This window comes from Penicillium solitum (assembly GCF_028829755.1).
Source record: "Penicillium solitum strain IBT 25940 chromosome Unknown utg000001l_segment0_segment0, whole genome shotgun sequence".
In the NCBI taxonomy this organism is placed as follows: Eukaryota; Fungi; Ascomycota; class Eurotiomycetes; order Eurotiales; family Aspergillaceae; genus Penicillium; species Penicillium solitum.
The window spans coordinates 3,287,198-3,300,194 of NW_027072121.1; the positions used below are offsets into that span (position 1 = coordinate 3,287,198).

Sequence of the window (12,997 nt, forward strand, 5' to 3'; positions counted from 1 at the left end):
TAACCGAAATTGATAGGAATCTATTGGTACCAATTACTGTAGTTTGTTTGCTTATGAGGGCCAAGGTCTGGATTTTAAAGGATAGTCTTGACTTTTACCATTTGTTAATTAAAATTAGGAATGTAAACCAATTGAATTGAAATGTATAGAATATATGTAACCTATCAAAGGCGAGAGCTCAATTTCTCTGCATTATCCTGGGCACGGGCGTCCTCTGCCTTGTAAGCTTCCTTCCATACCTCTTGGACCTGTTTTGCTCGTCAACTTATTGTCTTTCTTTGGAGGAGTCTTTCCTTCCAGTAGAATAAAAACATACATCGTAATGATATAACCAGTGGTGGTCTTCGCTCCATTTATCAGATACGGTCCTGGCCACCGCATCGTCGAATGGAATGGGAACTTCGACTGTGGCGTCGGATTTGGCAAACTCATCCAGGATACCATACTAGTAGGAGAGAGTTAGTCAAGGTCTTGTGCGATGTATTTAGGTGGGAAAGCCAACATACTAGCTGTTGGTAGTGCGGTGATCGGACATTGTCGAAGAGCCGCAAGCCCTGACCCACGGGAAGATCCCTCTCATATGCCCAATTCACGCTCTGCGTAAGTACAAAAACATCTTCCAGCGCAAAGCCAGCTCCAGCGCCTGCTCTTTTGTTAGAAGAAAATATATCGAGTCAAGAAATGGCTTATCTTACCAAAAGCACCAGATAACGCTGTAAGCTAGTCAGTGGTAATTTCTTTTGCGTATTGGACAATAAACTCACGATGTGAAGCATCTCCAATCAATGCAATGGATCCACGGGAGATCACAGTCGAGAGTCGTGGTCCAGCAAATAAGGCAAACCTCTTGACTTCCTTCACTTCGTCTAGAACTGCCTGTACAATAGGCGCAAATTCCTAATAGGCTTAGCTTAAAGAACGGTCGATAACATGGATCATTCTGCTTACCTTGTATGGCTTTCGGAGCTCTTCCAGAGTTGCATCCTCACCCCAGCTCACCTTCGAAATTTCCCCAGAGACCTCTGCCATTGTTGTTACCTCGTAAATATTATTGTTGAGGTTGCAAGTATACACCCAGTCCTTGGGGCCATGCCAAAATGTCACTGCATCTGGGAAGTTGGGAATGCGAAGGATCTTGTCAGCATCCACCAGGGCTCGGTAAGCTGTGCGGCCTGTGTAGCCGATACGATGATCGGGGAATGCAAAGCTCCGGACGACCTCGAAGAAGATTAGTTTGAGATATCGTATAATGGAGGGAGATATGCTGTTTCTTACCGACCGAACACCATCTGCGCCCACAAGCAGGTCGGCCTCGTCAGTGTGGCCATCTTTGAATCGGAGCGACAGCGTTCCACTGGGGAGTTCAACAATCTCTACGAGTCGACTCGAGAGCCTCAAGAGAGAGGCATCTACTCCATCCAGTAAGCCTCGTTGGAGTACAGTTCGTAGAGCTCGTGCGTGCTTGTGTCGCGGAGGCGTGTCTAATGAAACAGTCAATCTTTGGCCTAAGGCGGGGAGAATATCAAGTTCTCACCTTTCTGTCCATTGGAAAGAAGTAGCTCCCCAGTTCGCCCATTTCTATGCTGCACAGAGTGTCCATCTGCCGATCGAAAGAAGTCACTTGGGTCAATGTTTTCTAGCACACCAAATGCATCTAATAGTCGCCATGTATTTCTCTGCAAACTAATTCCAGTGCCGACTTCACGTAGTTCACGAGCCTGCTCATAGATCTTTAGATCTACAAAAGGAAGTTTTGCGAATTCAATGGCAGCTCCAAGTCCAGCAGGACCAGCTCCGATAATAACTACTCGAAGCTTTGAGGTGGTGTTGGAATTCGCCATTGGGATAGATAGTGAAAGATGATTTTTAGATTAGAACATTGGAACAACCATTGAATATGAAAAACAGCACATTAAATAATCTGATCATATATCCTAATATCAGGCTGTCGGGTCTTTCCGATAACCGTTCAAGACCCCTCTTGTACCAAAGTACTCCGTACGTTGCTCAAGCTCTCAATGGCGTGATTCGGTAATGGCATCGCCAGCCGGATGCTCCGTGTGTAGCGAATCAGAATCAATATCAATATCACACTCTATAAGAGCAAAGGTCATTTCGTACGGGGATAATTCAAATTGCACTCAACTAGTACGGATGACGTGACCGTTAATCTCAACCGAGTAAACTCAGTGATCTTGATTGTTTATCCATAGTACCGTGTGAGTGAAGTTTAAGTCTCAGATTTTGCTTATAATTACAATTATACAATGCCATATCCAGACCGCGATCCTTTGACGAGGCCTGCTGCTGCCACAGTATATCCTCACAGGGCCTCACGCGCCTCTGCAGTTAGTTCCAATCCCATCGATTCAGCTAGCCACTGTAGATTACTAAAGCCATATCAAACAGGCGTGTCAAACATGTCGTTTCAAAAAGGTCCGATGTAGTGAAGCCAAACCAAAGTGCTCATTCTGTGCGAAGAATGGCTTTCGATGCGACTATCGACTTCGTTCTGATTCTTTGTAAGTGGATGAACGCTAGGATTTCGAGCATTTTCATTAGTTAATCAGTCAATTTCTAGGAGCTCTTCCAGCGTGACTCCCTTTGCTGGGCGCTTGGAAGCGGTTGAGAAGTCCCTCGACAATATTCTTCAGATATTAAAACGCTTAGAAGAATCTAAAGAACAGAAAGAATCAGATGTCACAGCTACTGCAGAACATGATCCTGGTACCTTTGAGGCAAAAAATACATCACCTGGAAACCAGCTCAGATCCTTGACTTTGGCCAATCAACAAGGTTCAGATCCTTTTCTGGACATACTTCGATTCTGCCAGTTCCCTTCGTCAGAACAGCTCTTGAGATATGTCGAGGGATTTTTTGACAAAGCATGTCCTTTGTATCCGATTATCTGCGATCAGGTTGCACTAGCGGCTGCTTCGAATATTGTAGAGCATGGGTTTTCATCCCATGTTATGACTTGCCTGGTGATACTGCTGGTCGCTATATTTAAAGCACATAACTCTCCGGAGCAAGACCAAGGATTGAGAGAGTTCCAAATGGCAAATCATATGTTTTCTGGTCTTAAGAAAGAGTTTAGTCTTGAGTTTGCTCAGGTGGAAATTCTTTCGGCGATATTTCTATATCGCAAGGGACATGTCCTAGAGGCATGGCAGCATGTCCACTCAGGGTGTACAACACTATATGTGGCGATCCAGCGGTATGTGTTCGATATCAGTTCCAGTACATGAGTATCCAGACTTATCAAATTGGCAGAGATTTGACTCACAAAGTTGTTCACGATCAAACACATCGAAATACCACTCTACGTCTATTCTGGATATCTTTATATTTTGAAAGGTAACTTTCATCGAACCTCAGCCACAATCAATACTAATGTGTACCTATTAGGGACATACTCATGGAATATAACGACTTGCCCGAGACATGTCTTTCTAAACTGGAACACCTCCTACCTCTCCCTCTCGGCTGTGAAGAATCGGCCACACTTCACATGCAACCTGCAACACGAATAATCTATACATTTTTCCTTGCGGAGATATCTTTAAAGGCTATTTGGACTCGAGTTTATAAAACACCTCCTAACCAACTTTTGCAGGGAGAAGATTCCAACTATCAATTGTCACCAGTGGCAAAAGAATTGGAGGCACAGCTGGCTAAGTGGACACAGGAGATTCCAGAATTTCTAGATTGGTCCATTCAGCCGGATGAGGGTACTCTGACCCAAGTCGGGACTCGTGTGAAGCTCCTATATTGGTTCGCGCGCTTTTTGCTCTACCGCCCTTTGGTTCAATACGTGGCTTTGAATCCGGAGGCTTCACTGGGTATTCAGAGCTGGGTGTTGTTTCAGTCAGCCTTAGATACAGGAGTCCGTCTTGTTCGGGTGTTTTTGGTAGAGGAGTCGGAGACAGAGCCAATATTGTATACGCGGTATGTGTATTTCTTCGCTTACTCTGAGGCATGATTCTAACAATAATATAGGATTCTCTCAGTGGTGATAGATTTGGAAGATGCACATAGCAAGGGTCTATTAAATAGCCATGGAAATATGCTTGCATATGCAAAAGCGAAAGCTGCTGAGCAGTACCATGTACTTCCCAAGACCCAGATGTCTAAAGCATCTGTCAGAAGTCAAGAGTGAATACCTGGGTTTTACATTTGAATGTACAGACGCAGCCTATACTGCACGTATTGAGACATGGGTATTACAGGATATGAGTCTGTATTTATGGCATTTCTGTCAATAACTTATTGCGTAAAAACCTTTGATTAAACCCAGTAATAAAGAGACACCGTCTACTCCAAATGTGTTTGGTATAACTTTCTATATCTGTGTCTTGAACAGCGTGGCTTCCTGTGTTCATTATTCTAAGTGGCCTGTGTATTCTTTTCCCAAGCTCTCAAAGTGCTCTACAGGGCAGTCTATAATACTTTATTTCCCAAATGTATTTACAAATGACCAAAATGTCCTGACTATCATCGCACCTGGTTGATAATCTCACCAACACACCACTTCTCAATCGTCATCTTCAACGCAGCCTGTAGGTTTTGCAACGTCCTTTCAGAATACCAGGCAAGATGAGGCGTCAACACCAAGTTCAAACCCGCTGCTTCTGGACTTAACAACGGGGAATCGCCTCTCCCAGCAGGTTCTGTGGCGTAAACATCTGTAGCTGCACCTGAAATTGCCCCACGCTTGAGAGCTTCAACCAGGGCTTGCTCGTCGACAATTCCACCTCTTGCAACATTAACCAACACGGCATGTGGGGACATAATCTGCAACTCCGCGGTAGAGATCATGTTGAGCGTCTCAGCGCTTCGTGGCAAGCACAAAACAACCACAGTCGAGTTTTTCAAACCGTCTTCGAACAGAACCCGACCCGCTCGGGGAGATACACCCTTACGCTCAGCAATAATCACATTCATCCCGAGACCCTTTGCCATGGCCTCGATACGTTTGCCTAGCGAGCCGTATCCAACAATACACACAGTCTCATCACTACACAACAGTGGGGCTTTTCCATCAGGTGCACGAACCCGGCTGAGCAATGAACCATTGGTCTTCCACTCGGTATCAAGTGACAAGTCCGCAGGAACCGCAACTGTGGCATTATGAAGCTCGATGAACTTCCGTCGAGTGGCAAAGTAAAGTCCAATGGCATGCTCACTGACACTGTCAATATTAGAGCCGGGACAGTTGCACACGGTGATTCCTCGTGCGGAGGCAGCTGCTACATCGACGCAGTCTGTGCCGGTCGCCATGATTGCTATTAGGCGGAGTTTTGGGGTGACATCAGCGCTGAGGGTCTCTGCCGTCAGGCGTGTCGTGGTCGTCACGATGATTGTGGCATCTTTAACGCGGCCGGGCAGATCAACGGGATCGGTCCATCGATGGACTGCGCGAGTATGCGGCCCTGGTAGATCGAATTCGGGGATTGGGCAATGAACGGCCTCAATAGCGACGATGTGGTGGGTGATGTTCTCTGTGGCCATGATCATGGACGAGGGGAGACAGAGAATGTGTTATTTGCTTTGAAGATCTTCAACTGGTTTCCCCGCCGTAGATATCTCCGAGGCCAAATCCGGCCAGTGTGTGATGACTGATACCGAGAGTAGCCGAGATGGGTCTCGGGATAATGCCGATATGTTGCCGATGAAGGGACCGGATGAGCATATCCGGGAAGATTCCAAGGTTGGGCTCTTAAATTTTGAAAACGTTATTTACGCCCTATCAACTACAAGGGTCAAATGTGTGTCGGAGTCGGACTGTTACTCCCCGCATGACGTCCACTTGTATACCTCCATACTTCGTAGACGTATAATTAGACCGACGATAGCCGATATCAACTCTTATGCTTGGTAATCCCAAACTCTCTACTATAAACCTGGATGTATACTTATAACCCTTCATAACTACACTTGTGTCAATCATTCTTACAAGCTCTGTGTCAAATAATCGCCATCATGTCGGGACAACAGGCACCATATGGTATGAAAGTCTAGAATAATACAAAGTTGGTATGCGCTGACTCTTCTCTAGTCACCCTCGATGTATTCACATCACAGAGGTATAGTTATCTCTATCACGTCAATACAAATGACCCAATGTCAGCTGATTGGGTGGAATAGATTCAAGGGCAACCCTGTCGCCATTGTGAAGCTCAGCGATGTCAAGTTGTCACAGGAACAAAAGCAACAAATCGCCAAGGAATTCAACTTCTCTGAGACAGTGTTCTTGCATCCCGCCACAGGAGATGGGAATCCCCAGGTAGACATCTTCACTCCTGTCAACGAAATGGAGTTTGCTGGCCATCCCATCATTGGCGCCGGCCACTTCCTCTTCCGCCAAGTATCAGCCGATGCTCCCAATCGCTCAAACGCCCTCATTGTAACGACCAAGGCCGGACCCGTTCCGATATCATATGATCCAGCCAACGACGTTGTATCCGCCGAGGTCCCCCACAATATTCATATCCACCAGCAGGGTGCGACAGCAAGCCATATCCTTCCTGTTCAACCAAGTTTGAAGGGCTTTTCGGATCTGCAGGGCTTAGCAGAGACATCGCCAGTAGTCTCCGTGGTTAAAGGTGTCACATATGCGTTGGTGGACCTGACTGAAAGATCAGATATCTTCGCCAATATCATGCCCGGTGGAAGTCCGGACCTTGATCTTGATGAGGGATGGTCGCCTTCCTTCACCGGGATCATGTATCACCGGCATCTTGGGTCTCGTACGGAGGGAGACTTGGTGATTTGGGACCTTTGTGTCCGCATGATCGCGATTAATCTAGAGGATCCTGCTTGTGGTAGTGGGGGGTGTTCTCTCGGAGCTTACCTTGCCTTATCGAATGGCCAGAAGGGCCGTAACCACCGGTTCTATATTTATCAGGGGATTGAGATGGGCAGGGATAGTCATATCATTGTGGATGTGCTCTTGGATGAGGACAGGAAGAAGGTCTCCACTATCAAACTCGCTGGTCATGCTGCGTTTGTAGCGGAAGGGAACATCTTTGTTGATTGAATAACCCATGGGGAGTGAGAAAGGAGAACCAAAGAGAGGGTTCATTAGACTTTTGCCGAGCTTTTGAGGAATCCAAGTTCACAGAAATTCCGATTGGACATTATGGAGGAAATCAATAATTACAGTCCCTTGCTAAAAAGTTCTCCTATCTCTTTAAGCAGCGGCTCCTTCCGTACGGCCTCGACCTTCATCTTTCCAGAAATCGTCTCCGCCACATCCATAGCGCGACAAAGATCAATTAGAGACCCATCCATCGGAGCTTCATAAACAAGAAGGCCAAGGGCAAACAACAATCCATGCAAGGATTCCACGCTCTCGTCCTCGCGCGAAACGGCCTCAAGCAATGACGCGGTCAGTTCGACCTGGTCTTCCTCAGACAGAGGATCAGGCTTTCCATTGAAACGGGCGTTATGATTGAATGAGGCAAGATTGTATGCAAAAGAGGCGGCGACAACGCGGAGGCTGGTTTGTGAGTCTAGGAGGGAGTTGGTCGCGAGACGGAGGCAGGTCTCGCGGAGTGGGGATGAGGAGGAGGTGAGTTGCTCTGGATATAGAGGAGTGCTGAAGAGATTACAGGCTAGTTGGAGGGCCACAATGCGGAGATTGTACGGACATGAGGATAAATCGTCTTGGGATAGTGGTGCTAGGAGAGTTAGGAGGGTTGCGTGTTGGGCTTCTTCGGCGAAATATCCGCTTGCACGTGGGTCAAGCAGAAGAAGACGAACGAGATCAACCACGGCAAAATGACTGCCGCTGGGAAGCGTTGAGTATGTGGAGGTCAATGTTGTGGCAAATGTATGCAAATCAGGGACCCTGATATCGGCGACAGGTCCGGTGGTTGACTGGCGCAGCTTCACAAATTCAATAACCTGCGCGACACCTTGGCCATCCTTAAATGTGTCTGGAAGCTTTTGGAGGAGCTTCTCGAGTGGTGGGACCTTCTTGTACATGACGAAGGTCGTAATCTCTCGCTGAAGACTAGGAAGTCGTAGTTGACGATGGGGATGGGCCGGGTGTGCCATCTCTAACAACATACGAACATTTCCCACTAGCTTGGCTGGTGTTGCACCGCTCCATTGATCCATTTTTTGGCCCTTCAAAAATGTCATAAAGGTAGGAGTCGAGCGCACGCTGTACTTCATGCCAACATCGCGAGCTACGCCGATGTCGACTTTGATGAGAGTACCTCGCTCACCCGCTTCCGCTGCGAGTTGGTCATATGTTGGGTAGACAGCCTTGCAGGGCGGACATGTTGATGATGTGAAGAAAATAACGGCGCAGGAATGGGATGCACCAGACAGCTCACTTTGTAGCTGACTGAGGTTGCTCACCATGCGGACTGTACCTGCTGTCGGATGCGCCACTGGCTGAGGTGCGGGAGGGACAGCCCTTGCTATGGTTGGTTGAACACTAGGCCCAGGGGCAGGACCTGTCCCGGTGCCTTGAGTGACGCCCTTAAGAGCCATCTCAATTTGGGGTTTCATCATTTGCCCAAATGGCGTTTCGAGGAAAGTGCGAGGTAGGTTGATAATGTGCTCAGGGATACTTTTACCAACAAGGAACATTGAAAGATCTTGAGTAAAGTTGTTGCAGTTGTGAAGAAAAAGGTCGTATGACTAGAGCTGATTAGCCACAGCTCCGTTCCTGGGGTTATTCATGAACAAACCTCGGGCGTATAAATGGTTGCCAATGAGCCCAGGTATTCTTCAATAACGTCATTTGGAAGCTCAGTGGTGCCCAACTTCACGACCTCCATGGGCTGTCCATGATGGGTACTCCCTGGGGCAGCGGTCTGAATACCCTGGCCGAAGTAATATTCGATCCCGTTGAGGACGATGGATGTATGATAGATGGCATCCATCTGCGTCCCTGTCAGGGCAAGGGAATACTGTGCAAATTAGAGACTACTCGCTTTCAATGGCGCGTTCGAACATACCATTCGGGCCAGACCCTATATTCCAAATTAGTTGATATTTACCACGTCTAGAACTGAAAACCCTACCTTTGAAAGGTCGTATACATATAGTGAGACATCCATGATGAAACAGGTGTCCGGTGTAGAAGAAAGTAACCTTTTGAAGTGAAAGTCGAGATAAAGAGCCCTTAAAGTGCGACCTACGCAGGCTCCAATCCGATAACGTCAGCACCGGCAGTGTGCCTGCCAGGTGCTATCACCTTCGATCGTCTTCTATAACATTTTGTATGGACCTGATATTTGATATGTGATATTTCTACTTTATCAAAATAGAATGTGGCTTTGATCATTGACGCGATCCCATTTCTCGCTATTTCCTACCTCCAGGGTTAGTACCTGATCTCTATATATCCGTGGACATCCAAAACTAGAGAAGTTATGTATATAGTATATCAGGAGCCAGATACAAAATGAACTTTCCATTTTCACATGTTTTGAATGGTGATTTATGCGCATAATTGTGTATAATAAAGCTGTGAAGCTGAGGTGCTGCATCCATAGATCGTTTTCCAATCGCGGCTCTCCCCACCTTCGTCACCCCCGAGCCAAATCCTCATTTTGTCCATGCCAACACCCTTCCAAAGCTCCAAGTCCTGCCAGTGATACCCACATGGTAAGAAATGCCAGATATCGTCAATTTTCAAAACCAAATCTAACTCCCTCGCAGCCTCCCAAAAAACGCGGAGGCGCAGCTAGCTCCTCCGCACCGGCAGCACCCAAGCGCGGACGCGCATCCAAGCTCGCGAAGGAGAACAACATCACAGCCGAAGAAGAAAACGAAATAAAAGAAGTCTTCAACCTATTCTCCGACAGGAACACAGACTTCCCGGACGAGAAAGAGGGAGTCATTCCCCGCGAAGATGTGCGCAAGGCACTGGTGTAGGCTTCCCTACCTCTCTACTCCAGCAATTTACAACAATCGACAATACCTACAACCCCCTACCCCCTGCCTCAATTTCTTACTCTCAATCTATAACTACAAAATACTAACAACTCTTCCTTCAACAGCGCCCTCGGCCTCCCGCCCACCGACTCAACCGAACTCGCAGAAATCCTCTCCGCACTCGATCCAACTCTAAGCGGATACGTGCCCTACAGCCCCTTCGTCTCAATAGCAGCAGCCAAGCTGCGCTCGCGCGATGATGACGCCATGGCTGCCGAGGTGGACGATGCGTACCAGCTATTCACGCGCGGCACGGATGGCCCCATTACGCTATCGCATCTGCGGCGCATTGCGCGCGACTTGAAGGAGGATAGTGTGGGCGATGACCTGCTCAAGGATATGATCCTTGAAGGGAATGGGGGTGCTGGGTTGAGTGCTGGGGTTACTTTGGAGCAGTTTCATGATGTCATGACCAGAGCTGGTGTGTTTTAGAAGTGGGGGATTTGTGTAGATCTTTGATGAGACTGCATCTCTTGTTTTGATGGATATATGGGTGGGATTCGGCGTTCGGTTTGGCATCTTCTTTTAGCAGGGAGTCCGAGGTTTGGAGACTTTGAAGGGATTCCAAGATTGTTAGAAATCGATTGTCATTTGTAATGTCCCATTGTGAGTGTAGATACATGCTTTCCTCCACCGGCTTCTGCGAAAGACATGAAAGAATTAAGCCTGCTGGTACTAGCAAAAGAAAAAGATAAAAAGAGTAGAGAAACACAGCCAGTGAAAAAAAAGAAGCAGAACAAAAGGAGCACAGAAGGAGATATGACCCGCGCATCAACCATAAAGAACTCCTGAGAATATTTGCGGAACTTGTATCATGCAGGAGCCGCGATGGAGGAAAGTGAAAGCAGTCGTTTAACCGTTTAGGAGATCTCGTCAGCCATGCCGATGTCCTGGCTGGCGCTGGCCTGGGGGACAGTGCCGTTGACGGGAGCAGTGCCTTCCGCAGGGGGGGCATCGGTGCTGAAGTAGTCAACCATCTCGGCATCAAGCTCCTCAACAGTCTTGGGCTTTCCACGGCCAGCGTTGCGGCCACGAGGGCGAGCAGGGCCCTTTCCGCGGCGGCTTCCCTTCTCAGTAGCGGCGGGCTTGTTTTCCTTGGCCTTGGGGGCAGCGGCAGACTTGGGCCGAGCCTTCTGACTGTAAATGAATAAGCATATGAGTGCGGACAGCTAGAATGGACGTCAACTTACGCAATCCGCTCAGTGAGAGGCTTGGCAGCAGGGGCAGCGGGAACGTGAGACGCATCGTAGACAACTTCGATCTATCATACAGGTCAGTAAATGTTGCAATTATGGTTAGCCAGAGAAAAAGGATTTACCTTCATGGGGCGACCATCGACGAGGAGTCCGTTGAGCTCCTTGGTGGCCTTGGCAGCGGTGTCTGCCCTGACGAACTGGATAGAGGCGATGCCACGGCTAGTGCCGTTCTGGTTGTAGGTGAGCATGACGCGTCTGACGGGGCCAGCAGACTTGTTGAAGTATTCCTATATCGCAAACAAAGTCGATCAGTATTTTCGTCAGACAATTTCAGTGAAAGCGCGGTTCTCGAGTGTTGGAAGTAAGGTGGCGGCGCAAACGACGACAGCCAAAAGGAGAGAGCATCAGCGAGCACACAGCATCAATCTATCGTCCGTTCCATCCTAGAATTGGAACATGGAACATATAGCTCCATAATTGTAACCCCATCCGAGAGGTCGCAAATTTGCTCCCCAAAATGGAACATAAAACCAACAAACATACATAGTAGTATGGAGTCTTCACTCCAACCACAAATCCATCAAGCGATCACAACAAGTCCTTCAACAAAAGCATTATATCACGTCACCGCCATCAAGGTAGAGGCTGTCAACTGGAATCCATTTGCCCATGGATGTGTTATCCCAACAAAGTAGGGCCATTCCAGACACTGTGTAAACTTCTCCAAGTCACTGAAATAGGTAATCACCCTATAGCAGCGAGACTCTTCACGGAGAGACTTGAGACAAGTGTCTCGAATAGGTAGGTTTCAGTCTGCCCTCTGAACCTGTTGACCACTGTTCCACTGATGCGCTCGCTGATGCCCGTATGGATCTCAAAGTAGAATGACATGAAGGAAATGCGCAGGATTGAAGAGAGGTCAGGATGATGAGTTTTCATCAATCATCCTGCTCGGCATAGTACTCAGAGAACAAGGCGGGTGGATTCCCATGTGGGAATCGACACGAGCAATGTACATCTTTTCACCGTACTACAACACAGTTTGACTTCTTGTCTCGCAGAGCGCCAGCAATGTGTATATATTTGCAGAAACATGTAGAAGGAGCAAACTGTGTGTGCCGTGCATCGAGGAATATTCATCGATGTGGGAGGAGGTAGAGAGAGGTCCGAGGGTCGGTCGAAATCGTTTGCGCCGCGAGATTCTCGAGAAAAGAGATGGCGGTAGAAGCCAATATGAGAGCCTTTAGATCAACATACCTTGACATTGGCCTCGGACACATCGGAAGGCTGGGGAGATTAGCGCATGGACAAGTAGATACGTCGGAAGAGCAAGAACTTACCAATCCGCTGACAAGAATCTTGCTAGAACCAGTCTGGGCGACAGGGGCTGGGTGAGCAGCTTTGGGAGCAGCCTTGGTGGCCTTCTTCACACCTCCGACGGCGGATGGCTTAGTCGCAGCGCGGCGGGAACCACCACGTCGACGAGTAGTCTGGCGAGCGGTCTGGCGACGGCTGCCAACGAGATCATCAAGGGACTTATCAAGGTTGGCAGACATGACTGTGACGGGTAGCAAAGCTGGCGATTTGCAGGTTCAGTAAAAGTCACTGGATGAACGCGTCGTATGATATGCGACCTAGGATTTTAAGTCGCGTTTAAAAGAAGAAGTTGAGATCACAGTGGATGATTGAAACGGGATGAAGCAGGTATATGTTGAAAAGGATAAATCTTGAAGGGAGGAAGGATACGAGAGAGTGAGGAGAGGGGGCAAGTCGTAGCCTGATTCTGCGCTAAACCCCTTTTGGCGGCGCCCAATGCAAACAACATCAATCAATTTGATTGGACG

General features: G+C 48.0%; 7 protein-coding genes across 7 annotated transcripts; 3 read left to right on the plus strand and 4 right to left on the minus strand.

The window, feature by feature from the left end:
* Positions 1 to 164: 164 nt before the first annotated feature.
* N7455_001265 (uncharacterized protein) lies at positions 165 to 1,841 on the minus strand (the record flags this gene model as incomplete). The annotated part of the gene is made up of 8 exons (XM_040951869.2): positions 165 to 248; positions 317 to 445; positions 507 to 643; positions 696 to 713; positions 765 to 897; positions 949 to 1,218; positions 1,276 to 1,481; positions 1,535 to 1,841. The coding sequence occupies 8 exons, from the start codon at positions 1,839 to 1,841 to the stop codon at positions 165 to 167; spliced, it is 1,284 nt and encodes a 427-aa protein (XP_040817707.2).
* A 1,670-nt stretch (positions 1,842 to 3,511) lies between these two features.
* Positions 3,512 to 4,159, plus strand: N7455_001266 (fungal specific transcription factor domain-containing protein; the record flags this gene model as incomplete). Its single annotated transcript, XM_040951930.2, has 2 exons — positions 3,512 to 3,948; positions 4,000 to 4,159. 2 exons carry the CDS (start codon positions 3,512 to 3,514, stop codon positions 4,157 to 4,159), a joined length of 597 nt encoding a protein of 198 aa, XP_040817683.2.
* Positions 4,160 to 4,494: 335 nt separating this feature from the next.
* Positions 4,495 to 5,511, minus strand: N7455_001267 (D-isomer specific 2-hydroxyacid dehydrogenase family protein; the record flags this gene model as incomplete). Its single annotated transcript, XM_040951612.2, has 1 exon — positions 4,495 to 5,511. The coding sequence occupies one exon, from the start codon at positions 5,509 to 5,511 to the stop codon at positions 4,495 to 4,497; it is 1,017 nt and encodes a 338-aa protein (XP_040818532.2).
* A 471-nt stretch (positions 5,512 to 5,982) lies between these two features.
* Positions 5,983 to 7,039, plus strand: N7455_001268 (PhzF family phenazine biosynthesis protein; the record flags this gene model as incomplete). Its single annotated transcript, XM_040951920.2, has 3 exons — positions 5,983 to 6,007; positions 6,059 to 6,086; positions 6,148 to 7,039. The coding sequence occupies 3 exons, from the start codon at positions 5,983 to 5,985 to the stop codon at positions 7,037 to 7,039; spliced, it is 945 nt and encodes a 314-aa protein (XP_040818354.2).
* Positions 7,040 to 7,158: 119 nt separating this feature from the next.
* Positions 7,159 to 9,198, minus strand: N7455_001269 (bifunctional C97 family peptidase/thioredoxin family protein; the record flags this gene model as incomplete). Its single annotated transcript, XM_040951824.2, has 4 exons — positions 9,042 to 9,198; positions 8,976 to 8,990; positions 8,706 to 8,927; positions 7,159 to 8,655 (listed from the first exon to the last, which is right to left on the minus strand). Exons 1-4 carry the CDS (start codon positions 9,075 to 9,077, stop codon positions 7,159 to 7,161), a joined length of 1,770 nt encoding a protein of 589 aa, XP_040817719.2. The 5' UTR covers positions 9,078 to 9,198.
* A 426-nt stretch (positions 9,199 to 9,624) lies between these two features.
* On the plus strand, positions 9,625 to 10,389 carry N7455_001270 (EF-hand superfamily Ca2+-modulated protein; the record flags this gene model as incomplete). The annotated part of the gene is made up of 3 exons (XM_065603968.1): positions 9,625 to 9,627; positions 9,682 to 9,893; positions 10,023 to 10,389. 3 exons carry the CDS (start codon positions 9,625 to 9,627, stop codon positions 10,387 to 10,389), a joined length of 582 nt encoding a protein of 193 aa, XP_065462459.1.
* Positions 10,390 to 10,817: 428 nt separating this feature from the next.
* N7455_001271 (putative RNA annealing protein Yra1) lies at positions 10,818 to 12,709 on the minus strand (the record flags this gene model as incomplete). The annotated part of the gene is made up of 5 exons (XM_040951297.2): positions 10,818 to 11,094; positions 11,148 to 11,218; positions 11,276 to 11,440; positions 12,411 to 12,440; positions 12,494 to 12,709. The coding sequence occupies 5 exons, from the start codon at positions 12,707 to 12,709 to the stop codon at positions 10,818 to 10,820; spliced, it is 759 nt and encodes a 252-aa protein (XP_040818023.2).
* Between the last annotated feature and the right edge of the window lie 288 nt (positions 12,710 to 12,997).